This window comes from Calidris pugnax, unplaced genomic scaffold (assembly GCF_001431845.1).
Source record: "Calidris pugnax isolate Ruff unplaced genomic scaffold, ASM143184v1 scaffold68, whole genome shotgun sequence".
NCBI classification, from domain to species: Eukaryota; Metazoa; Chordata; class Aves; order Charadriiformes; family Scolopacidae; genus Calidris; species Calidris pugnax.
Genome location: NW_015090921.1, coordinates 2,646,059 through 2,673,640, shown reverse-complemented (window position 1 = coordinate 2,673,640; position 27,582 = coordinate 2,646,059). Strand labels below are relative to the sequence as shown.

At 43.9% G+C, this 27,582-nt stretch overlaps 1 protein-coding gene across 4 annotated transcripts in view; it reads right to left on the bottom strand.

The window, feature by feature from the left end:
* The window catches only part of AMBRA1 (autophagy/beclin-1 regulator 1), a 154,981-nt gene that overhangs the window by 126,970 nt on the left and 429 nt on the right, over positions 1-27,582 (bottom strand). The window contains exons 2-8 of one of the 4 annotated variants that reach the window (XM_014950367.1): positions 15,919-16,174; positions 15,616-15,674; positions 14,702-14,885; positions 13,312-13,484; positions 11,443-11,509; positions 10,718-10,864; positions 9,405-9,559 (exon numbers count right to left, since the gene is read on the bottom strand). In XM_014950367.1, the coding sequence (XP_014805853.1) occupies positions 9,405-9,559; positions 10,718-10,864; positions 11,443-11,509; positions 13,312-13,484; positions 14,702-14,885; positions 15,616-15,674; positions 15,919-16,053 (920 nt within the window). In that variant the 5' untranslated portion in view covers positions 16,054-16,174. Of the gene's footprint in view, positions 1-9,404; positions 10,865-11,442; positions 11,510-13,311; positions 13,485-14,701; positions 14,886-15,615; positions 15,675-15,918; positions 16,175-27,582 lie in introns of those variants that run through there. The other 3 variants (XM_014950364.1, XM_014950365.1, XM_014950366.1) reach the window with 3 other exon arrangements.

The following is a 27,582-nucleotide window of genomic DNA, read 5'->3' as shown; positions in this document are numbered from 1 at the left end:
AACTAATTTGTATTTTCCATTTTTAGGAAAGGCCAAACAAAGAATACTTGCCAAGTTTGTCCACAACCTGCGCATCTCACCCATCATCACAGCTAATTATCATGTCTAAATATTCGTGTCACCTTCAGATTATCACTTCACTTTATGTTTGGCACTGATAAATTAGGTCCTCATTCATTCCTGTGCGTCCAGTCTAACATTTCCAGAAATCGTTGCCCCATCCCACATTTCTGGCCTTCTCCCATCAAGCCCCTCTTCCCAACCACCAACCAGAACCTCTTGTCTCTGCTTGCAAACACCTTTATTAATCCTATTTACCCCACTGTTCCTCCCTAACCATCATTTTCAAGACTTGTAACAAGCATCTTCATAATTATTTCTTACCTAGCCTGAAAACAAAACAAAAGCAAAGCATAAACTCTTCCAAAACTATCACATTATACATGGAGGCTAAGAGGTTGCCAGAAAAACCTTTCTTTCCACGGCACAGGTAAGGTCTACACACCATAAGTTAAACAAAATGCTGAGCCCAAACCACACATGCCAGGACACCTGGCTAACAAGAGTTTCCACAACTAATGGGCCTGAATGTAAGGGATGGGGAGAATTTAATATTGGGTATGTGTTCTGTCTCCACAAAAAGATGCATTCTGTAGCTTTAGGTAAGACAATTCCCTCCTGCTTTAGTTCCCTCTCCCTAAAAAAAAAAAAAAAAAAAAAAAAAAAAAAATTTAACGGAGTAGCACTACCCTCTTCTCTTATTTTGATGGTAAATTTCAGTCACAGAGCTGTCTCCTAGTAGGCGACTCTGTACCCGTGGCAGGGGGCCAGGAAATGTTCTGGTTGTTTGTGACATGCACCTTTTCATTCAGTGCTCTGCACAGCAAGAAAGCTACACCAGAAGCCAATAAATGCAGAGATCTGAAGAGTCTGGTCATTTAAATCCATTTTACAGACAGCACTCACCATTGCTGGGCAAGAACAGGAGTGTTCCTACCCCATCAGCCTACTTGTTGACTGGTCCCAGTTTGACCACAAGTCAACACCACATCTACAATCTAGAACTGGAAGAGGCATCGGCTTATGGCTATGAGTAAGCCACACCTATTTGCATCAGAAAAAAAAACACAAAACCCAAACATACTCAGAGCCTTCTCATGGAAAAGCCTAAAAATTTAGGTAATAGTTCAGGGAATACTTGAAAAAGAAAATCACAGAATCATAGAATCGTCTAAGTTGGAAGTGACCTTAAAAATCATCTAGTCCAACCATCAACCTAACTCTGACCCAAAAAAAAAACCAACCAAACAAACAACAAAAAACAACCCACAACACTAAACAAAACACAAAAACATACCACTAAACCATAGTCCTGAGGACCAAATAAAACACAGCCCCCTGCAAAAGGTGACCACCCAGACTCCAGTCAACATCTGCCAAGGATTCCTCCCAAAAATAAGCCCCCATATTATGGAAGTCTTCTGGGGAAGGATGAGCAACTATTTAAATGCAAACAAAACTTTTGAGAAGGCAGACCACAAAGCAAAGTCTGCTCCAGGCCTGGTAGGCAAAGAGCTCCAAGTCCAGACAAATTCTGCAAAGTTGGTCTTTTACAGCTCTAACCTGGGGGCATTCGCAGGTCAGAAAGACAAAATACCTGCTTCACCTTGAGATCCACATCTGTCCCTTTCAAACCTTTACAAAAGCCAGGAGGATAAGCTGCTCTCTTGTTTGCATTCTGTATCAGAGCCATTTGCCCTCAGGACCCTCATTCAGGCTTTTCCCCAAACACTGAAGAATTTGCAAATGTATTGTAACTGAGGAGATAGCAGCAATTTAGGACTGGGGGCGGGTGGTGGTCCTCAAGCTACCTTGTTTTCTTTGTACAAGATCTCAGAAACTCTCTGCTTCAGGAAGGAGACAAGGAAAGCAAGGAGCAGAAGCAACATTACCCCCTTGTGGCAGCAAAGCCATATGGAAATAAATTCGGAGAAATCCAAAAGGGAACAGACTAGGTGTTTCTTTTCCTACCTGTTGTACGTACGGAGAGCTACGTGCTGCCAGCAAGACCATCAAGACTGAATAAAGACATGAGCTGGAGTCACCGTCCTGCCCAGGCAGGTGAGAACGGAACCACCACTTCCAACTTGGTGTTACTTCAGGCCTTCACATGCCTGACCAGAGCAGGGCACGGAGGTCTGCGTTTGGCTAACGGGTGAAACCACAGGTAGAGCATGTATACCCTCCTAAGGGAAAGGCAACAAAACCAAACTCACTCTCAATGTATAGCACCAATGATTTGACCCTGGAAGTGTTCAAGACCAGGCTGGATATGGCCTTGAGCAACCTGGTCTGGTGGGAGGTGTCCCTGCCCATGGCAGGGGGTTGGAACTTGATGATCTTTGAGGTCCCTTCCAACCCAAACCATTCTATGATTCTATGACCACATTCATCATTCTATGGCTTTCTCATCCCACCTAGACTGCTACGTGCCACCCAATCCTAGCTCAGGAAAGAAGACTCGGATCACGTTGCGTAGCAAAAATGTAGGCAGAAGGGACCTCAAGCCTCAGACAAGAGCTGACAAAAATGAAAAGACAGAAATTTCACCCTGGACCCTGTCACACGGTTCCAGGGAAGCTAGTCTGCACGTGTCACCTGTGCACACTGCATACAACAGACTAGAACACATCAAAAAGCAATGCCTTTGGTCAGCTGTGCAACTCCAGCAGGTCAATTATTTCCCCAGCACCGTGGACTCTGCACTTTTATACGCTCACAAAGAAAATAAAGGAGTTTATACAAGTGTCCCCAGATGATATGAACTCCCCTCACCTCACGTACACTCCTTCCTACCTATGTGCATGATAAAACTATCGCCCAGGACAGTTCAAAAGACATCCCAGATCTTCAGATAGACTACTGAAGTTATCCTGTCTGCCAAACTAAATAGGTGAGGCAAGGCAAAAACATTATGCATTCGTAAGACACAGGCACATAAATTACTCATGCCACAGCCTACAGAATTTGACTTCTGGAATGAGCACAATGGAGTGGTTAGAGAAGTTTAATATCATTGCCAGACAGAGCTTCTTAATGGAAGAATAAGGATAATAAGCGTTTCTTCATGGAAACACAGGTTTTGTGCAAACCCACCTGGCAATGGGACAGAGCTCGTCTTTCCCTTGCAGTAATTAATTCAAATCTCTAATCAAAATCGACAGGTATACAATATTAGAATTGCCCCCTCAGTGTATTACAAGCAGCTAACTTCTGAATGCATAGAGGATGAGAAGATGAGTTTCCATTTGTATATTTTTCTTTTCTCCCTTTCTGGGGATTGTTTCACAGGGTAAGTAAGGTTTGAAATATGGCATCAGGGACACAGATGGTGCTTCTTGCATCCATTCTAGAAAGGCTGTGGCCTGGGAGGTGCCATGCCAGAACCCAGAAACAACACTAGATTTAAAACCAGGGGTTTTTTTTTGTGAAATAACACACCAGTTCTATAGGTCTCACTTGTGTCATATTAAAGTAGCCAAAGAGGTGGCATTTGAATACCTGGATCAGATTTATTAGACAGCATTGCACTGTACCTGTCATTAACTGATGAGCTGAAACATATTTCAGTGGAGACCACTGCTAGGATTTTACATATCTTTTTTTTTTTTTAAGAAGGTGGCACTAGCTCCTCTCAAACAAGCAGCTGACAAGAAGAATCCTCTTTCATTCCCCCTTCAACTTTTCATTATTGACCTGAATTGGTCCACACAGCAACAGTGGCTTAAAGTACTTACAGGATCTTTTCCCTCTCTAATACCACATTATTAACACAGCACTTCCAAAATCCATTTTTTAATTAACAGGAAGTTACAGAAAAATTAAACTAGCTATCACCTGTTGCTCAACTATCTTTCCTTCATCCAGATCTTGCCAATAGCACCAATTTTATGCAGCACATTTCACATGACAACTTCAGGGATTTCTGAGGCTCTTTTCACTTTGATGTTAGAAGTGAGGCAAAGATAGATCCACGGGGGAAATAAAAACCAACCACCACCTCTACATTTGAATTAATGAGATCAGCCTGGGGAACCTCAGAAAAGCTGAAGCTCTGTCTCACCAACTTCTGCTTAAGGTAGACCAGAAACCTTGCCCAATTTCATATCTCACCGATGCAACTTGAAGCAGCACACACAAGCTCAATGCCCGTGCTGCTTCCAGGCCAAGCTGGATGTGACAGGAGTGCTGGGCTGCCGTGGCTCCCCGTGACACGTACCTCCTAATTGAGGCACCAGAGCTGTTAGTCAGGAATAGCTGCATTACATGCTTATGAACACCTTCATGATTAGCCCAAGATAATTAGCCCAGCACCATCAGAACGAGCAGAATTCTCTCCCTGCCCAGCTGACGTAGCTTCATCAACAGAATCCAAAGGACAGCCTTCATTAAACTACCTATTAACTTAATTGACTCTGTGTGGCAACGTCTTTCCAGCAACCTACTTCTCAGCCAGGCAAGACAAGTCAAGGAGCGTATCTGCCTGTGGACAGGGAAGGAAAATATACACAGGCAGTTTCCAGATGCAATTTTTATCTCAAGTTTTTCAGCCAGCCTTTGAATGCAGAGCTCAATTGCCCAATGAGGACATCTAATGGAGAGACAAAGAAGAACAGAATATAAAACACACAAGTGCACCGATGTCCCCCGACACTAAAAACTAAGCTGAGGTCCATAGGCACAAAATGGCATTGATTGAGAGTGTGTACACAGGTATCACTTGCACCCTCAGGCTTGAAGACCTACCTTCCTTCCTCTGTTTCCCCAGCACTTGCAGCATTACAAAGCTTACATCTTGTGACCACTTTCCACCATCTTTGCGTGCTTCTGCAGCTGCAAAGGTTATTAGACATTTTGGACTCTGTTCAAAAGACATCCCAGATCTTCAGATAGACTACTGAAGTTATCCTGTCTGCCAAACTAAATAGGTGAGGCAAGGCAAAAACATTATGCATTCGTAAGACACAGGCACATAAATTACTCATGCCACAGCCTACAGAATTTGACTTCTGGAATGAGCACAATGGAGTGGTTAGAGAAGTTTAATATCATTGCCAGACAGAGCTTCTTAATGGAAGAATAAGGATAATAAGCGTTTCTTCATGGAAACACAGGTTTTGTGCAAACCCACCTGGCAATGGGACAGAGCTCGTCTTTCCCTTGCAGTAATTAATTCAAATCTCTAATCAAAATCGACAGGTATACAATATCAGAATTGCCCCCTCAGTGTATTACAATCAGCTAACTTCTGAATGCAGAGAGGATGAGTTTCCATTTGTATATTTTTCTTTTCTCCCTTTCTGGGGATTGTTTCACAGGGTAAGTAAGGTTTGAAATATGGCATCAGGGACACAGATGGTGCTTCTTGCATCCATTCTAGAAAGGCTGTGGCCTGGGAGGTGCCATGCCAGAACCCAGAGACAACACTAGATGTAAAACCAGGGTTTTTTTTTCTTGTGAAATAACACACCAGTTCTGTAGGCATCACTTGTGTCATAAAGTAGCCAAAGAGGTGATGGCCTGGGAGGTGCCATGCCAGAACCCAGAAACAACACTAGATTTAAAACCAGGGGTTTTTTTTTGTGAAATAACACACCAGTTCTATAGGTCTCACTTGTGTCATATTAAAGTAGCCAAAGAGGTGGCATTTGAATACCTGGATCAGATTTATTAGACAGCACTGCACTGTACCTGTCATTAACTGATGAGCTGAAACATATTTCAGTGGAGACCACTGCTAGGATTTTACATATCTTTTTTCTTTTTAAGAAGGTGGCACTAGCTCCTCTCAAACAAGCAGCTGACAAGAAGAATCCTCTTTCATTCCCCCTTCAACTTTTCATTATTGACCTGAATTGGTCCACACAGCAACAGTGGCTTAAAGTACTTACAGGATCTTTTCCCTCTCTAATACCACATTATTAACACAGCACTTCCAAAATCCATTTTTTAATTAACAGGAAGTTACAGAAAAATTAAACTAGCTATCACCTGTTGCTCAACTATCTTTCCTTCATCCAGATCTTGCCAATAGCACCAATTTTATGCAGCACATTTCACATGACAACTTCAGGGATTTCTGAGGCTCTTTTCACTTTGATGTTAGAAGTGAGGCAAAGATAGATCCACGGGGGAAATAAAAACCAACCACCACCTCTACATTTGAATTAATGAGATCAGCCTGGGGAACCTCAGAAAAGCTGAAGCTCTGTCTCACCAACTTCTGCTTAAGGTAGACCAGAAACCTTGCCCAATTTCATATCTCACCGATGCAACTTGAAGCAGCACACACAAGCTCAATGCCCGTGCTGCTTCCAGGCCAAGCTGGATGTGACAGGAGTGCTGGGCTGCCGTGGCTCCCCGTGACACGTACCTCCTAATTGAGGCACCAGAGCTGTTAGTCAGGAATAGCTGCATTACATGCTTATGAACACCTTCATGATTAGCCCAAGATAATTAGCCCAGCACCATCAGAACGAGCAGAATTCTCTCCCTGCCCAGCTGACGTAGCTTCATCAACAGAATCCAAAGGACAGCCTTCATTAAACTACCTATTAACTTAATTGACTCTGTGTGGCAACGTCTTTCCAGCAACCTACTTCTCAGCCAGGCAAGACAAGTCAAGGAGCGTATCTGCCTGTGGACAGGGAAGGAAAATATACACAGGCAGTTTCCAGATGCAATTTTTATCTCAAGTTTTTCAGCCAGCCTTTGAATGCAGAGCTCAATTGCCCAATGAGGACATCTAATGGAGAGACAAAGAAGAACAGAATATAAAACACACAAGTGCACCGATGTCCCCCGACACTAAAAACTAAGCTGAGGTCCATAGGCACAAAATGGCATTGATTGAGAGTGTGTACACAGGTATCACTTGCACCCTCAGGCTTGAAGACCTACCTTCCTTCCTCTGTTTCCCCAGCACTTGCAGCATTACAAAGCTTACATCTTGTGACCACTTTCCACCATCTTTGCGTGCTTCTGCAGCTGCAAAGGTTATTAGACATTTTGGACTCTCCTATGGGAGAGTGGTTCCAGCACTTCCCATTGTGGGACCACACCCTGGGTCTGGGATACAAGAAGGCTGGATGTGGGGATGTTCCTTCTATGCAAAAATTAGCTAAGTGGGTGCTTGCTGACTTGTTATTGCTCTGTAAGGAAAAATATAACAGTTCATTTGAGAAGGACAGAAAACCACACCTGCAGGATATAGCTATCCCACATGCAGGCTTCCTTTTAAGGGGGAAGATTTCATAAAGCTCCTCACAAGTCCACCCAATGTGTTCAACAGGAAAGGAAATGAAGCTTTACTTCAAGGAAATAGCCATAAGTATTTAATACCAGAATGCTCACTGCTTCCAGCTTCCTCACCTCAAGTACTCTACAGTTACCTTAACTACAGTTAGTTCTTGAGAAAGGCCTCGTAACAGAAGGGAAAAGGGAAGTCCCTATGAGCTTCTCAGCAACCTCTGCCAAAAGAGTTTCATTGAAAGTTTCATCTTGTAGGAATTCCTCTGGAATGAAGCTCACACATTGAACTACACACTCAACGTCCCAGCAAAAAGCACCTGTGTGCACAGGCAACCAGGTAGGCTACTAACCCTGCAGAGATGCTACAGCCACCAGCAACCACCACGGACGATGGGCCAAATGACCCAGAGATTCAGCCCCAGGACTCCAGCTGTCAGGCAGCAACCTGTGCAGCTCCTGCACGCCACAATGGACCGAGTTATACACCTCGGGGCACTTTTAAATTATACAACTCCCCCAGGTGACATCCACAGGTCCCACCATGCCTCATTGTCCAAACATGTGCCAACCAGCTGATCAATGAAAAGGATATTTGCCCCCATTATTTCTGACACTACCAGAGAACAAGCTACACACTGGAGATGATATGAGCATATACAGCTATTTCAAAAGAAAGGTAATACAAGACTTACTCAAGTGCCATTTTAAAGCTAAATTTGTCAGCTCCTTCTCACCTCTCTGCCCTTTAATAGGAGACTAGTGGATATCTGATTTAAATTAACTGCAGGTAAGTCCAGGCCCAAAAAAGAAGTAGTTACCATGTAATCAGCTTGAGACTCTCATTACGGCAGGCTATAAAAAAAGAACTGGGGCAAGGATTTAGAAGCAGATGAATAATTTCATGACCACCACCACTTATTTGCTATGCAACTGCAGCAACGAGAAAGGCAGCCACTGTTCCAGCTTGACTATAATCAGCTTATCTGCAGGAAGAAGGAAAGAATTCCCTTTCCTCGGGCGCTCCTGTGCACAAAGACTCCTCAGTCAGTTACATCTACATGCAACCTGGAAACCTGGCTTTCCTAAAGCACAAAGCAGCCATTTCTGAGAAACAGCAGGACTGGACCTTTCCTCTGACAAGTGCACGGACCACTTGACAGAGAGGATGGGAAACTGAAACCCAGCAGTGAAAGCCTATGCAAAGTAACGTAGCTGAATCGTCCACACAAGCCAGGGGAGACACTTTCACACAAAGCACAGGTCCTTCCTGCTGCAAGTTCCGTTCGACTCATTCTGTTTCCTGCAACACATCTGAAGTATTAAAAAAAAAATAAAAAAATACCCTTCCAAAAAAGAATCACCTTCTTAAAAGAGAATACAGCAGAACCTAAAATTTTCAGGAATTGGCATGCTCCCAACCAGCTCACCCTAGATTTGGGTCAGTGGGAGCCACTTTCAAAACTCACCTCTTTGACAAAGGCAAATGGGTTTTGATTTTGACAAACTGCATGGGTTTGACCCAACACTCACAACCAAGGTACGTGCTCAAACCACCGACACAGAGCTTTGACTATTTTTGCCCTATAGGGTAACAGCAAGGAAATGACTGCTAACCCTTCCAATGTAACAGCTACAACCTCAACAAGACACAACACTCAAGAAAGCAATTCTCACTACTCATAGCCAATTTTCCATGCCTACCCTGGGCAGCTTCTCCATGTGCAACACATGTGTGGTAGGGGACACAAGGGACAGCGTAGCACACACCGTGTTCCCACCCTTCTGCAGGATCTAGCTCGCCCCAAAAATCTGCTGCCAGAGCCCATCTTTTCTCCTGTCTGTACCATCGTGCTCCTTTCCCCTCGAGAGGTCTGGTGTTTGTTCTTACAACCTTCAGACACCCTCAGAACCTACCTGCAGCGTGACAATGGCAGCTACCAAAAGACATCAATGCCACATCTCTATTTTCATCTACATAAACAGCACATGACCACACGAGGAAACGTTTATGACTCTGAAAAACTCAAGACTAGATGGGAAAGGCTTAAGAAATAAAAAAAAAATAGAGGAGGAAGGCCAAGCATATATCTTACCTCCTGAGTGAATCCTCCTCTGAGCTTTCCTCAGGCATTTCCTGGTTTAAGGCCTCCTGTGATACATTCCCAGGTCTGCTTGAAGCCGACTGGCTGTAAACTCTTTCCCAGTGCCCCGTCTCCTGGTTAAAGACCACTCCCACGGTCCTCTCCTCCTGCGGGGTGGAAGAGCTGCCCAGCTGCAGCCTGCTAGAGGCAGGAGCTCTGCCCTCGGGTCTCTCTGCAGGCTGCACCTGGCTGGTATTTGGAGGCACCCCCTCAAACGTGCTTTGGACCTGCCCTGGTGTGTAGCTAGGCGTGCTTCTCTCCCAGCGCAGCGTGTCATTGTTAAAGGTCAGCAGGTTATGACAAGCGCGACAGCGGTTCAGGTGACCCCGGGACAAATTGGAATTGTTTTCACTGCTGTGTGGAGTCTGCTGATGGGAGGGACCCGGCCGATCAGGCTCAATGTTGTTGTTGAGCATTTCTTGAGCCTGTTGGGACTGGCCGGGTTCCCCACCAATGCCCTGATCTAACTCCTGAAGCCGGTCATATTCCAGGAAGAATCGCCTCAAATCACACTGGAGCTCGTTACGGATGCTGGCCGGATTGCTCGGGCCAGCGCTACTACCGCTGTCCGCCTCAGCCCCCGGGGCCAAAAAACCCCTGCCTTCTGTCGCGGAGGTATAGACCGATGCCTGGGAACCCCCCTCCTGCTGCCTCAGCACCGACAGCAAGCTCACGGAGGAGGCACTGGTCCTAGGGGGAGGCATGGCTTCCAGCTCGGACCGAGAGCTCATGTTCAGCACTGTCCTGGACCAGTCAGACCCACCTAAGCCCGAAGCCACCTCTCTCGCAGACTGTTGGTACCGGGACTGGTGGCCTGCCAAGGGCCCGCTGAGGGACCTCCGCGTGGGTCCCAGGCTAAGGTTGCGTAGGGTGTTGCCAGCAGTGCTGCTCTGAACTGTGCTGAAAGCAGAGGGCCTGTTAAGTATCCCCTGCTCCTCCTGCCCTACGGACGCCTGCTCTGGGGCTTGGTAAGGCTCTGTCTGCACAGAGGAGAAGGAAGTGCCAGTGGCCCCAGAAGACGTGGAGGGTGCGTTTTCCTGGTGTGGGAAGAGAGAAGAAGGAAGTCTTGCACTAGAGCATCGGCTGCAAAGGCACAACATCCCCAGGTGCTGGCAGCACTCTGCTGTGGGATAGCTGACACGCTCCCGGAGCCTGTTATAGACAGACGCCCTTGTGTTCTCACTGGCTGGAGGCGGAGGTGGTGGTGGTGGCGGTGGTGGAGGGGATGGGGTAGCAGAGTCTTGAACACTGTTTTGCTCTCCCACCTGTATGCCGGAGGAGCGGGAGGACAACATATGCAGGAAGTTGTGGAGGAGGGGCGTGCGCCTCACAGGCTGAGAAGGAAGGATGGCGCGCTGACGGTAATGCGGCATCTCTGTGCTGTCCACGGAGATCTCCACTTCCTCATCGCTCTGCAGAAGGAAGAAATCAAAGTTCAGCCACCTCACAGAAAAGCCCTGTACCTCCAAATAAACAGCAGACATAGCGCATCCTTTCATCTGCCTGGGATAAGTCCCTTCCTAGAGGCATCGACTTGCAGGAAACCAGCTGACTCTCTATTTCAAGGTTCACTTTATGGATCCAGACAACCTCTTCTTACAGCCCAGTGAGCTTTGACAATACACTGCTCATACCAACAGAAGCATCAGCATCTAAGGGTCAGCAGCTATGGGGAGCATTGTTAATACAGAGCGCAGCTTCAAATCCAGCAGAATGTCACAACAGAACTAAAAAAGCAAAGCCATAGGGACATCTGTTCCACCACTAATGAGACGGTGAGGGCAAACCAAACACACTTGGAAGAGCTCTTTAATAGCCCTGCACATAACACAAGAACATTCATATGACCAATTAAGGTGAGACAGAACTCGGCTTCCAAGGACTTCACTTTTTCAGGAAAGCACAAGGCTGCTTAGGTACAGACTTGGGTTAATGTATATAGAGCACCTTTTAATTAGTCAGTCAATACAGACAGTGACACTCCCCTTACCTGCTGATTAGAAGGGTTAACAATTGCTGTAAGCAAGTAATGTCCCAAGGGATCAAACCGTACCAGCCTAAAACAAAAGCAAGAGCCATCATCAGTTCACATTCCACATCGACACAGGAAGCTGGACACAGCAAGGAAGAAAATCCTACATGAAACCTTTGCAATGAGGACATTACTACATTACCACCACCTTCTGAAGGATGTCCTGTTCAATATATTCTTCAATGACCTGGTTGAGGGGACGGTGTACCCTCAGCAAGTTTGCTGATGACACAAAACTGGGTGGGGTGGCTTACACACCAAAAGGCTGTGCTGCCGTACAGTGAGACCTGGACAGGCTGGAGAGTTGGGCGGAGAGGAGCCTGATGAAGTTCAACAAGGGCCAGTGCAGGATGCTGTAAGGAGAGGAACCTAATGAATTTCAACAAGGGCCAGAGCAGGATGCTGTACCTGGGGAGGAACAACTCCATCGACCAGTACAGGCTGTGGGCTGATGGGGAGGAACAACTCCATCGACCAGTACAGGTTGTGGGCTGATCTGCTGGAGAGCAGCTCTGTGGAGAAAGACCTGGGAGTCCTGGTGGACAACAGGATGACCATGAGCCAGCAATGTGCCCTTGTGGCCAAGAAGGCCAATGGCATCCTGGGGTGCATTAGGAAGAGTGTGACCAGCAGGTGGAGGGAGGTCATCCTGCCCCACTACTCTGCCCTGGTGAGGCCCCATCTGGAGCACTGCGTCCAGTTCTGGGCCCCCTAGTTCAAGGAGGAGCACTGCGTCCAGTTCTGGGCCCCCTAGCTCAAGGACAGAAAGACAGGGAACTGGTGGAGAGGGTACAGCAGAGACCTATGAAGACAATTAGGGCACTAGAAGATCTCTCTTATGAGTAAAGACTGAGGGAAGATCTCTCTTATGAGGAAAGACTGAGGGACGTCTTTTTAGTCTGAAGAAGAGAAGGTTGAGGAGGGTCTGATCAATGCTTATAAAAATTTAAAGGGTGGGTGTCAGGAGGATGGAGCCAGTCTTTTTTCAGTGGTGCCCAGGGACAGGACAAGAGGAAATGGGCACAAACTTGAATATAGGAAGTTCCATCTAAACATGAGGAGGAACTTCTTTACTTTGAGGGTGGCAGAGCCCTGGAACAGGCTGCCCAGAGAGGTGGTGGAGTCTCCATCTCCAGAGACATTCAAAACCCAACTGGACGCCATCCTGTGCAACCTGCTCTGGGTGGACCTGCTTTGGCAGGGGGGTTGGACTAGATAATCTCCAGAGTTCCCTTCCAGGCTCTATCATTCTGTGATTCTCTGACATCCAAAAGTTTACATATTAAGAAGAACAACACATACTTATCTAGCTGAAAACTGCAGCTATTTTGTAGTCCACAGGAGCAATAGATAGAAGTTAAAAGCTGGAAGCAAGGACTGACTTTATCAATTGAAACACATATTTTAAAGAATATGTGTGTGTGTATATATATTACAAATTGAAATTTGGTACAAAGGGAGAGATTAACTTTCCTTGAGTGTTATACCTTTGTCTCATTTTAAATTGCTCATCAAGTTTCCAGCAATGCAGTTTCCTCTATAACGACAGAGTAATAGCTCAGCACTCTCTTCCAGCAACTTCTGGGTTCTCTCATCCTTATGGCTAACAAATTTAATTACTAAGCTTAGAAATTAGTAGAGTAGATCCTGGGCACTTACTGGGCACACATATGAATATGAACCAGCAAGGTGATCTGTTATTTCCAGTTGGGTTTTTTCCTGTGCACAGAACCGGTTTTCTACCAGCTGGGTCAAGGAGCTGCACCGTCCCCAAAATCTGACCATTTTTCACATGAGTGTTCTCTTTTAGCAGAAGCAAGAACTCACCTGACCCTCTCCATTTCACTGGCTGTTTTCACCACTGCAAAAGGCTCCCGACGACTCCAGTCCCAGAAATGGATCTCATTGGCAGTTGCGATCAGCAGGAGCTGAGCCGTCGGATGAAAAGCAAGCGACGCGATGGCGTTGTTGCTATCTGTGAACCAGCTCTCACTTCCACCCTGAGGGAGGAGTCAAGAATCACAAGCAGTTTATCGCATAGTTTGAGACCATGAGGTTTCCTTCTATGTGCCATCTCTCAATTTCCTGGGTTTGAGGGAAAACAGAACCAACTTTCTGTTCAGGAATTTTACTTCTTGGCTAAGCCTCTTCTGACTCTCTGAAATTAACAGCGTATCGTGCAGAAAACTGTTTGTTTTCAGAGTGATGAGACCTGTGTTTATAGCTAATGCCAAGGAATGGTATGTAGAGATGCTCTTGCTTATACTTATTGCTATAACGACCAAGGTCAGCTAATTTCTTTATTTGCCTCTGGTGTCAGGAGAGTGACACGCTTTCTTGGCAAAAACAGAACCAACTTTCTGTTCAGGAATTTTACTTCTTGGCTAAGCCTCTTCTGACTCTCTGAAATTAACAGCGTATCGTGCAGAAAACTGTTTGTTTTCAGAGTGATGAGACCTGTGTTTATAGCTAATGCCAAGGAATGGTATGTAGAGATGCTCTTGCTTATACTTATTGCTATAACGACCAAGGTCAGCTAATTTCTTTATTTGCCTCTGGTGTCAGGAGAGTGACACACCTTCTTGGCAACAACAGCTGCTTTCATACAAGGTCATGTGTCATGTCTAGAACATAACACTACCTGCAACAATGACCATAGATGTATTTTTGTAGGTAAGTGTGTCAAGCAGCCTGTAAAAACATTGCATTTCAGATCGTCCAGGTAAGTGAACAACAACAGCTGCTTTCATACAAGGTCATGTGTCATGTCTAGAACATAACACTACCTGCAACAATGACCAGAGATGTATTTTTGTAGGTAAGTATGTCAAGCAGCCTGTAAAAACGTTGCATTTCAAATCGCCCAGGTAAGTATATGTGCTTTGTGATATACCCAGTGAAGTGAAAAAAGGCACATCTTTCACATAACCTAAACAGGCACCTTGCACAAAGTTCTCCAACGTTATCTGCACCACTCTAGTCCAATGAACAGGCAAGGCTAAGGAGCATGACCTACCTGGTGGGATTGAATGAGGTATCTGTCACCTCCTCTCTAGACAGAAGAGGACGACTATGATCTGTTCTATGCTTTTAGAGACTGCTCCCAGCAAAGCTTCCAAACAGCTCTCCTACCCGGCAACATTTGGGAAACCAACTCAGACAAAAAGGTCACCACCCACCAAATCCCAAAAGCACATATGTTTCAGGAAAGACTTACGTGTAAATCCCAAATTCTAACCTCCCCATCTAGGCATCCTGAAGCAATGAGACCCGGGATGGTGGGGTGGAAGGTGACACACCAGGGAGTGCGACGATGTCCAACCAAGGAATGAACGCATTTGCCCGTTTTCACCTCTGTGATGTAGATGTTGTGATTCACATGTGTGGAAGCCATTAGGGTCCTGGGGATGCAGAAGTTAGGACAGACATTAGCACATGAGAAGAGTCCAGTAAAATGAGACCGTGGTTAGCTTCATCTCAACAGGGTCTGTTCACAGCTAACCCAGCAGCTCTCCCACACAGCGCCCCACGCTCAAAGGGAAAGAGGCTTCTGTTTCACCAATGGCCACAAAGCTTCCTCTGGCCAGATTTCAGGGTCCATGCAAACATGAGCTCATCCGATCTGCAAGCACAAACTTGACCTTGAAAGTCAGAGTGAACATGCAGCTCAGAAGAAACTCCTGAGTAACAGTTTTGGGGCAAGTCAATATTCCCAATTCTCCACACCACTCAACCATCAAGTGACAGTAAGAGAGATCCCACCTCCATTTCTGTTTCTAACACACACATCATTCTGCTCTGTGCTTTAGTCCCAGTGGGTGTGCCACATCACTTGGCATGAGGTGCTAAAGCACCCTTTACTCCCTCAGGTTTCTTACGAAATCCCACGGTGGCTGCACAGATCCTTTTTCCTTAGAACTATGCATCACTTGGGTACCTCAGGAAATTAAACACCAACTATGCTTGAAGCTGTGAGATTAGGAAGGTGCACACGTTCCATCCATGCATGTCCGGAGCCAGAAGTTTCGCTCAGCTATTCAGGGCTGGACAACTCAACGGGCAAAAGCCTCCACCACTTTTGTTAAGTGTAAGGAGACTGCTGAAACAGGGAACGAACTAGGAGTTAATTACCTGTCTGGACTAAACGCCAGCAAGAAGGTGGAGCGTGGACTGTCTGGTAACTCAACTTTCTGAAAAAGCCAACAAAGCAGGAAGTGTTGCAAGTGTCATACGATCATATTTTAACTGTAGTTAACTGTGTTAACACACAGACAACAAGGGGAACCCGCTGCAGGAACATGTCTAGTATCACATCACTGCAGGAACTGAACAGAACCAGAGAGCACATCAAATGTACAATAACAAGACCATTCATTTAAAAATCCCTGCCTCCCGTCCCCCACTCCAAGCTCAAGCTCTATTCCACAACCTTACCTTGCCCTCCCATTTCATCCATCGAGTTTTATCCTCCACCAACTCTTGCAAGAGCCGCTGGGCACCCAAGGCCTGGGTACCCCGTTCCCTACCCCACAGGATGCGGACAGCGTTCTTCTCCGGTACGACCTTCATGGCTCTCAGCAGCCAATGTTACACCAGCTACTGAGAGGAGACACCTGCAGGTTCCAGATGACAACCACCACCAAGCTACAAGCAGGCTATCCGCATTTCAATTCTTTATCTTCATGGAAACCTAGAAAGAGAAGAGAATGATAAGGGAGGCAGGTTTTACCTTGACCACCTGGACGAAATAAAAGCTTTAAATCCCAAAAGACTAGATTTAAGAGAAAAATCTATCCTCTCCCCCAGCTTTTGCTTCCTTCTTCAATTATCAAGGTCCAATTTTGACACTTCTGCAGCCAAAGATTACTTTGAAAGGTTTTTGAAAGCATCCAGCCCTTTCATTGTACACACGCCCTAGGCACACCACACCTAAAGAGAATAAAAAATTGGCCTTGAAACTCCTTCCCTTCCCTGTATCTCCTGCCGTATATAATAAAGAAAAAAAGATTTACAAAGACATAGTCTTCACATCCTGAAGATTTAGGTCCTATCTGGGAAGGCTGACCAATAGCTAAAGGAATAGTGTTAAAAAAATTGACAATATGACTGAGGAGTCTCCAGGGAATGATTCAAATTTCAGTAATAGTAATTATCATCACTGCAAAGGTCAGACGATTGATAGACCTCAAGTCCAAATTACCTCCAACTCCATTGCAATAGCTTACAATGTATGAAAACAACCATGTATCAGACCAAAAACATGACGTTGCAGCAGCATCTTGGCCAACTCCATCAAGATGATTCATTTCGCCTGTCTGCACATCATCTTTCCATCTACATTGCTCTTAGAACAACAGTTCACCAAAGTAATGCACAGTGGCAAAGATTCATGTTTTAAGTACACTTTGAGCTGCTAAAGAAAGCATTAATACCCATTTTATAGAATAAAAGTTAATTCTTTGAAAGAACTATATATATATATATAGTTCTTATATATATAGTTATGTGAATAGCAACCAAGTTACGCAGCTTTTGAATGGTCTCCTCCATTGGAGTTTGCCATCAAAAGCTCTCCAGAAACAAGAATTTTCTTAGAATCCATAAAACAAGAAACACTGCTGCAGAGCTATTACCTTTTGATCCCAGCAGAGCGCGCACACTACTCTGTCATTTCTTTAGAACACAAAGATCTAAAGGTAAATCCTTCTTGGTTCATGTTACACTGAACAAAACCATCAATATTCGATAGAGGAGGAATCAGCAACTTAAAAAAAGCAAAAAACACACAGGGAGAAAGGGTTCATGCACACAAAAAGAGACGAATTGTTAAATGACAGACCTCAGAACGGCCATTAGCAAACATTTCTTTCCTCCCACTCTCCCTAAAAAAACCTCCTGAGCAGATGATTTAAGACAGCTGCTGCTTCCAGGGAGGAGCTGTCTGAAGAGATAAGCCAGGAAAATAAGTTCTAATAAACCAGCCCAGTTTTCATTTGTAAAGTACAATAAAGGGTACCGAAGTGATGAACGAGTGAAAGCATCCATCTTCCTAGAAAAGCAATTCTCCACAAAGAAATTCAAGCTAGCTGGAAATTCCCTGATGCTTAATGTGAACAGCATGGAGATCATCTATTTTAGAGAAGCTAAACTCTGCAGTGTTAAATAAGCCATCTTTCGGGAGTCTGTGAAAGTCAACCAAACCTTAGGCAGGAATTATTCTACAAAATAAAGGTCTTACTGGAAAGCAACACAAAAACTAAAGATGCCACGCTGCAAGTGGATTCTTAAAAGCAACTGTACAGATTAAAAAAGCTCAGTCCCAAAAATGTTAGAACAATGATACAGCCAAAGGGTAGTATAATACAGAAGTCAATAAACCAAAAAAATCTTTTTTCACTAAACACTATTAAAAAAGCTCAGTCCCAAAAATGTTAGAGCAATGATAAATGGAGTAGATACAGCCAAAAGCATAGTATAATACAGAAGTCAATAAAACAAAAAAATATTTTTTCACTAAATAAATCCTCATCTGGATTCTGCAAATAGCACCGGTCACCCAGAATAAACTTATAAACTGGACACAAATGGAAGACCACATTTGCAGTTGGAATAAGCTGGAAGTTTGAAGAGACCTCAAACAATAAACTTTGGAATAGCCTTTCGATAGCTGTAATGGATGAACAACCTAAATAACTGAAGAGATCCTGATAATTTACAAGGAGGATAACCCAATTACTCATGAGAAAGAACAAGCTCTGACAGCTTGGGAACGTTTCAGTCCAACCAAAAGGACTAATGTTCCCTGAAGTACAATAGCAATAAGGAAATCAAGAGGTTTAACAAACATCTTGATGTTTACTCACGCCACGGGCAAGTTTACACACTGTAAAATAAAGAAACAGATAACACCTACAACTGCAGTTAGTGAACATCTTGTATTCATCTTACTGAAAGACCAAGTCATCTTCACTATAGAAAATCAAGTACCTACCTAAAGACAACTTATCTAAATCTTTGCAGACGTGTACTAATTTCTTGAGCTAATTTGGATACAACAAACACTTCATATGTGAGCCTCCTGCACGTGTTTGAACTTGATGTTTTTCCCTCAGGAACTGTCCCTCGTTTTTCAGCTTCTTCTGACTCACCTCCTTACCCCATTTGAAAACAAAACAAAAGAAACTTGGGGCTCAAATGCCTGGCAGTACCTGCTCAACATTTTTAAAAGCTTGGATCTCTTCAGAGAACACCGAATGCATATTTGAGCTGGGCTGGCACTCCAGTGTTACCCTAGATCCCTCTGAGGGCCAAGCTCTACTCATACCTTGCAAGGGGAAAGCTTATTCCTTTATCTGAATTAGCCTGAATACAAGAACTGCTCTCCACAAGTTGGTGACACATTCAGCAACACTTCAGACCGGCAAAGAAAATTAGAACCTTCAAATCACAGAATCACAGAATGATATGGAAGGAACCTCTGGAGATCACCTAGTCCAACCCCCCTGCCAGAGCAGGTCACACAGGAATGTGTCCAGGTGGGTTTTAAATGTCTCCAGAGACGGAGACTCCACCACCTCTCTGGGCAGCCTGTTCCAGGGCTCTGCCACCCTCAAAGTGAAGAAGTTCCTCCTCATGTTTAAGTGTACCTGTTCCCTCCTGTCCTGTCACCGGGTATCACCGAAAAAAGACCCATCCTCCTGACACCCACCCTTTAAGTATTTATAAGCATTGATCAGATCCCCCCTCAGTCTTCTCTTCTTCAGACTAAGGCGACCCAAACTTCAGACTAAAAAGACCCAAATCCCTCAGACTTTCTTCTTAAGAGAGATGTTCTAGTGTCTTCATCATCTCTGTAGCCCTCTGCTGTCCCCTCTCCAGCAGTTCCCTGTCCTTCTTGAACTGGGGAGCCCAGAACTGGACCCAGTGCTCCAGATGGGGCCTCCCCAGGGCAGAGCAGAGGGGCAGGATGACCTCCCTCCACCTGCTGGTCACACTCTTCCTGATGCCCCCCAGGATGCCATTGGCCTTCATGGCCACAAGGGCACATTGCTGGCTCATGGTCATCCTGTTGTCCACGAGGACTACAAGGTCTTTCTCCACAGAGGTGCTCTCCAGCAGGTCACCCCCAACCTGTGCTGGTGGAGGGGGTTATTCTTCCCCAGATGCAATGGAGAAAGAGATGCAGTGTAGAGTGCAGGGGGTTATTCCTCCCCAGGTGCAATGGAGAAAGAGATGCAGTACGGGCATTACCTTCACTCACTTCAGCAAGAAGCCTTTAAATTTATTATTGAATCAAATGTTTAGTTTTGGTTTGTTGGAGGTTTTTTTTGTTTGTTTTTGAATGGAGCCGGTTCCTTCTCTTAACTAGTAACGATACCCATAACCAACTCCAAACACTTTGCTCAACTATAAGAAGGCAAATAATGACTGTATGTTATTAAATACCATTAGCAGATAAACCATGGAAGGACTGACCATATTTATAGCCAGTCAGTAGCCACCTGACTAACAAAGTTTAAATGAAATGCAGCGTGTTTGAAAATACATCTCGGGTCTCAGCACAAAGAAACTTGCAGCTCACTGGATCAAACCTGTCCAGGCAAGTGGTGAACTGATTCAGTAGCAGCTTCAGTTCCACATACCCATGCTATCACCACCGATAATCAGTTGACCACCAGAACAAGGAACAGCTCTGAGATGAGTATTTTTCTGTTTTCTTCTTCTTGTTGGGGTGGGCTTTTTTTTAATCAGGATGACCAGAAGTGGAGTCCAACAACTGGAAGATTAGCTGATGCCCTGGCTGTGGTCCAGGGCACCACAGAAATTCTGAAAGTAGGGAGTCAGAAATTTTCCTACAATTGGCAGCTTTGTTTCCTTAACAGTTTCCTCCCTTCGGGCCATCTCAGGACATGGTGCTGGGCTGTTTACAATTTTGGAAAGAGCATTACACAGCCCAACCCCAAACCTTCTTACTTGCTCTGCGCCAGCTGTCCTCGAAGAAGCCTTAAGAATTCCCAGCCTCAGAGAGAGATAAAAGCTCGCTTGTAATTGTCACTTTTACAGATGCTACAAACCTCTAGAAAACCAAAGTGAAACAGCCAATTAGTAATACTTCACAGTGGTACAGGACCCCACGAAAACACTGACAAAGAGGTAGGGAGAGAAAAGGAATAAAAAGAAGCGCAACCAAATTGCCATATAGAAAGGATGACAAGATATTTTACACCTTATGCAGTGGTTTGCCATTCCAATGAGAAACGTTAGCACTTCACAGAGATGATGGGCCCACCTCTTAACACACCCCACTCCTTCCCACCCACACCCCCCCCCAAACATCTTTGGATTATTAATTTTGTGGAGATTCCAGTACCATCGTTCTGGGAGCAAAGCTGACTTTGATACGAAGAAGAATATCAGAATACTACCTCACGTTACTCCATTCTCCACTAGGAAAAAGAAGTTATTTCATGTAGCCTTCAGTTCTCAGACTACATATCTATTACCACTCCTAAAGACTTCTTGGTTGCGAGCCGAGCCCAACGCTAAAAGCCTTTGCTGATGTGTGCATACAGAAAGAGTGTAAACAGCTCTACCAGTGTTTAAAAAGAAAAGAAAGAAAAAAAAAAAAGAAGTTGTAATCAGCAAAGGCTATTTATAATGGGAGTTCTACCCCAAAAGATACAAATGTCCAAATAATTTCAGACAATTTTGCTGCCCGATGAGGTCTCAAGTGACTGATGAAGAAAGAGACAACATTAAGTGAAATATAAAAGCTGTCTCTGGCTTTGCAATCTGGGATCCACAGAGAGAACGCACATGTAAGGTTCCGTAGAGAAGAGCAGAGAAGGGAAAAACACATGCTGGTAGTTTCTGTCTCAAAGTCAACTTTTAAGAATTCCAGAATGCATTGACTGAAAGAAAAAAAAAAAAAAAAAGAAGTTGTAATCAGTAAATGCTATTTATAATGTGAGTTCTACCCCAAAAGATACAAATGTCCAAATAATTTCAGACAATTTTGCTGCCCGATGAGGTCTCAAGTGACTGATGAAGAAAGAGACAACATTAAGTGAAATATAAAAGCTGTCTCTGGCTTTGCAATCTGGGATCCACAGAGAGAACGCACATGTAAGGTTCCGTAGAGAAGAGCAGAGAAGGGAAAAACACATGCTGGTAGTTTCTGTCTCAAAGTCAACTTTTAAGACTTCCAGAATGCCTTGACTGAGTGTAAAATGGATAGGATCCACATCGGTTATGGGCCAGAGCAAGCTGTATACTTTGTATTAAAAGAACACAGATGGGGGGAGGTACCAAGCCAAAAAAAACCCAACAAAACAACCAAAATGGCTGTGAACAATGAGGCATGTCACTAACCTTCAAAAACACAAGCAAACTTGTCTTTGGAAAAGAAGAGAATCAGATCATTAGTCCTCTGTACTGTCCCAGCTGTGGTCATGGTCCTGCCTACCTTGTAAACCAGTAACTTCTGTTTTCAAAACGTCTGTTCTTAAGCAAAGTGTCCAGCACTAACTACATTTCGTTTATTCCAAATTAAACTGCAGCATCTCAGGCACTGATTTAAAGATATTAAAGAGTTCAAGGAAAAGAAGAGAATCAGATCATTAGTCCTCTGTACTGTCCCAGCTGTGGTCATGGTCCTGCCTACCTTGTAAACCAGTAACTTCTGTTTTCAAAACGTCTGTTCTTAAGCAAAGTGTCCAGCACTAACTACATCACACCATTTCGTTTATTCCAAATTAAACTGCAGCATCTCAGGCACTGATTTAAAGATATTAAAGAGTTCAAGAGTATTTTTTTATTGCATTTAATCAATATTAGTAATAACTCAGCATTCCCACTGTTGTACGTCTGGGTGGGTTCTCCAAGCACCACCAGAAGATCATCAGACTGGCGTGAAGACAGCGTGTGCAGCGGTACAGCCCAAAAGCTTTATCTTCACTGCCAGCCATCCTCATATATGCTATTTCCTCCAAATATTTTCTACAGCTATACAGTTGCCATTGTCTTTGCTTCATACCTTGCTTTATCGAGACCCTACGTCTTTCAGAAATTCAAGAGAGCAAAGAAGAAGACACTGTGTGTACTGAAGACAGTCAGAGCTCATCTTGCCAAGGACTACAAACTACACAGCCCCTTCTTCTTTTGCAGGAGCTTCACCAATAAAGCAATAAAGCCTGATTCCACAGACATGAGATCTTTAAGAATGAAGCAGATGCCTACAATGTTGTTTGGAATACACGTGAGCAATCACACAGCTCCAGAGACTCTCCAGTTCCCTTCCCTTGTTTACACACCAAGTTGCCCCCTCTCTGCAACAGGGAGATTATGATGCCCACATCTTCCCAAACTGCACAAAACAATAACCATGTAAGAAGCCCCAGAAACGCTATCCGGGGTAAACAACCTGACTTCTACTACCAGTTTTATTAAAAATACTGATTCAATTCACAGTCAGAGCTCATCTTGCCAAGGACTACAAACTACACAGCCCCTTCTTCTTTTGCAGGAGCTTCACCAATAAAGCAATAAAGCCTGATTCCACAGACATGAGATCTTTAAGAATGAAGCAGATGCCTACAATGTTGTTTGGAATACACGTGAGCAATCACACAGCTCCAGAGACTCTCCAGTTCCCTTCCCTTGTTTACACACCAAGTTGCCCCCTCTCTGCAACAGGGAGATTATGATGCCCACATCTTCCCAAACTGCACAAAACAATAACCATGTAAGAAGCCCCAGAAACGCTATCCGGGGTAAACAACCTGACTTCTACTACCAGTTTTATTAAAAATACTGATTCAATTCATCCCAGGTATCACGCTAACCCTTTTCACGTCACCGCTTGAAAGACTGAGCAAAATATATTAAAAAAGCCTATGCAAAACCAAACCCAAAGAGCTGGTTCGCCCTCTTTGCACTGCATCAGCTCAGCTAAACAAACACAACAACTCAGAGAGTCCTAGTTTGGTAAGTAATCGAACTATGTAGCACTGGAATTTGAACAATGTCATAACAACAACAAAAAATCAGTAAAAAAAAGGGTGACATGACTCATATCCAGAATAGTTCCACGGATCAAAACTTAGGACAAGTTTTGGAAGAACAAGACTGTTCAGTATTAATCAACATGGCCACGTGAATTTCTGACAACGTACCTGATCAGCTACATATTCAAATTTTCCTCTAACAATACAATTTGCCTTCCCTTAACTCCATTTGTGGTACTTCCACCTGAGCTTTATGACCATTCTCAGAGGTTCTAGCTCTTCTTGGGTTAAAAACAAACAAAACCCAAACCAATAGAAGACATTTTGCATAGAGACAGCTTCAAGCTATCTTGCAGCAATATCTAAACGAACAGAAAAACAGAAATGAAGTTAAATTGGAAACGAAGTTACACTGCACTGGACCAGAAAAACAGAAATGAAGTTAAATTGGAAATGAAGTTACACTGCACTGTCTTTAACCAAACATAAATCCAGAGAGGTATAACAATTAACTTAAGCATGATTACTCAAAACAATTAAAAAAGCAAAACTAGACTCCATTTTTTCACTCTGTTTCAACTTTTGTGTCCTTAATTTTGCTTTTAAAAAAACCAAAAGCAGCTTCATTTAAGACATTAAAATCATATACAGCACAGAGCCAGTCTTCAACTAAGTGCCCTTAATTATGAAAAAAAAAAATCCAAACACACACATCACTAAAAAAAACCTTTGGAGAACAGAAAGTGAGTTTATGATGCAACTATGCAACAGAGTCCAAAACTAATACCATGAAGGTGCTTTCATTATATGGCCCTGCTTTCAGTCTTCAGTGTTTTTAAGCTATTCCCCAAAGTATTATTCTGTAAACTGAAGTCTTAATTAAGGTCAGAGAGATGTGGGAAGTAATTCCAAAGCACACCTTTTGTACCTGCACTAGATAAACCGCTCTAAGTTGTACCCACAGCTCTAAGCACTTCCACAGAAATCAGAACAGGATGCCAAAATAAAAATAATTCATAATAGTGCTTCATGATTAAAAAATTCAGTGTCGTGTTCTAAATTGCAACTACAAACAGCTCAGGAAATTCTATTACATTACAAAGATGTCAGTAGTACATTGTCATTTCAAGATCCTATATGACTGCAACAAGGAGGTGACTGCCATTAGCATGTTAATTTACGTTCCCAGTCTGGACTAAATGAGCTATAATACTCTAAAGAGAACTTCTCAAGTCAAAAGAAGCACATTAAATTGCTAACTATTTACAGCAATACTATGAGGAAGTGGAAGAGAAGCTTCCAGAGATCAACTCGCAAAGGTCAGAAAACAAACAGTAAATATAAGATGGGAAGTAATAAAAATAAAAGTAGAGTGATCAGCCCTGTCTGGAGTCTGACAGTTTCATTTACCAGTGAGAATATGGAGCACTTCCATGACTACTATTACCATTTCCACATAAACTTAATGAATTCTTCAGAAGAGAGATATTACTTCCAATCTAGAAGACGGAAAGAGAATAAATATGATTTCACAAAGCCGTAAGATGAGTCAAACGGCAGAACTGAGATCCAGAAGATTAAGAGCTGGTTTCCCCAACTCCATCCTCAGACCACAGCATCTTTTGCTGAGTACTGTACGCCGCAGGAAATGAAGGACAGAGAGAAAAGAGAGAACCAGAGCAACGTATAGAAAGAGAAACAGAGCGACATAGAATTCCAATTAACCCCTTAAGAGAATTCTTCTCATTTAGATGGGAAAGTAAAGGAATTTTCAATTCAAAATGCCAGTATTCACATTAAAAGTCACATCAAGGTTCCTCAAGCTCCAGAGCCACAGGCAGGTGCCCTCTAGTGACATCACGCACGCAAGAGAAATTTGGGAGCACCAAACACTACAGAGAAGCAGAAGCAGCATCGGGTACCCACAAGATGAAGAGACAGCATTTTATGCACTCAAGGCTGAGCTTAAGGCACGTGCACCTTACCCAAGTAATAAAGAAAAAGCAACTGGAAGCGAGAACATATTTTTTAAAAGAAAACACAGTTCATGTAATTTCCTACTCACATGGAAACAATCAAATAAGATAACAAGCCAAAAAGAAAACATGATCTACACAGAAGCTGAAGTCTTCACCCACAGATGTATCCAAACCAGAGAAGGGGTGGGAAACAAAGAAGATTTAAACTTTGAACAAAGAAACACAGACAATTCTTAACACCCTTTTCCTTCTTGGCCTTCGAACCAAGACATCGGGAGAAATATTAAGAGGGAGGAAAACGTCCAAAACACGGGTCAGAGACTCCTCTCAGCAATTCTACACTGCCCAAGGTGGGGAATTAGTGCTGTCGCCCTCCCTGCTAGGTTAGTGCAGGGCTACTAACACAAAACACACCAGGTAACTCTGAACATGCAGTATGGCCTTTATCAGATCTCCAATAATACGAATTTAATAAGGGGGAGAGCAGAAAGTACCTTAATACTGCTTGATTAATAGTACTAGTAAGTATAAACACCAACACTAACTTTGTAAGATCCTTCAATTCAGTTAGCTTGCTAACCACAGCACAGAAGATACTACTTTCCAGAAGTTTCACAAAAAATTATGACACAAAAAAAAGAAGTAAGTATTCCAAGCCCTAACTTAGGGCAAAGAGAAACCAGCAGACAGTATCATTGCTTGCCTTCTTTGGAACTGGTTGTTACAGCTGCATAAAAGTTAAAAGAGCTGCACAGAAAATGGAAAAGTAGGAAACAACCAAAGAAGAATCCAGAGGGTCAGTTATGACTCAGAAAAGGGCAAAAGAAAGAAAACTAAGAAGTGGCTGTCAGCAAAGTAAACATTCTGCGTAAACTCCCCAGCAACTAAATCCAAAAAAGCAAGTCCAGATATTTGGATCCAAATACGTTCTTCATTCCAAGTATAAGAAAAAGAAAAAAATATAAATGCTACTGGACTCATCAACATTCACGCTGCCCCAAATCAATAGATGGCTGATAGTACAAGACACTTATTTGTTACCGTCAAAACACAAAGGGACCAATTAAAGTAAAAAAAAACCCAGAATATTTATCTACAGCAACAGCAATTGTGGACTACAGAACTACTAAGAAATCTACACCGAAGAGTCACAAACGTTAGAAACTGCATTACAGCAGCCTTTCAGAACACAAGCGAGGATTTTAAATTTAGCAGAGAATTTCAGGTGCTGTTCCTTACGTCACCCACAAGGCATTTCAAATCTCCCTGGATTTAACCCCATCCCACACTCTGAAAACTGACCCAACAACAAGATGAAGCAGCCCAGTAATGGGTTGGCAGTAAGCTCACATCACCAGCAGGTCATTCTTAGGTCCCATTTTAACGTTCCCATTAGCAATTTGAAAGAGGATGGGAGTGGCAAAGGCAAAGGAGCCAGATGACATTTGCAGAGGACACCAAACCGGGTGGAGCAGTAAACAAGGACAAATATAGAAAAACACTTTGGGTTTTTATAGAGAGATCTAAGAACGTTCCATACGGAGAAAAAAAGGGAGCAGGGCTCCTCCTGGATGTATTTATTGGGACTCTACGTTCATACAGCTCATCCTCCTGATGAGGACCCATCCAAACCCGGATAATTGCCATTCCCGAGTCAGGCTCTTGCGACAGAACAATACTGTAAAAGCACGAATTGGGAAAAGTTATGTATAACACCCTAAAAAGGCGAAAACGCCGCTTTAGCTCAGGAATTGTGGTGTGAAATAAAGTGCTTTCCAGGGAGAGCGGGCAGCCTGGGACCCACACCATCAGAAATAACCCCAAACCACGCTCAGATTTACGTGTTGGCTGGGGGAACGCTGCAGGTGGAACCAAACCCGAGGTAACCCGGTGCCACCGTGCCCGGTGGCACACATTGAAGGCATTTTGGGCACACGGCGATGTTTCGCCACGCACCGGGAGAGACGGTGGGGGGAGGAGGGAGAGGTGGGGAAAACAACCCTTCCTTCCCGTTTTTACCTGGCTGAGGCCGGGAAACAACGATAACAACAACAACATTCGTGATTTCCAAGCGGCACCACCACCCAACACCTAGCCTAGCCTGACCCTACCCC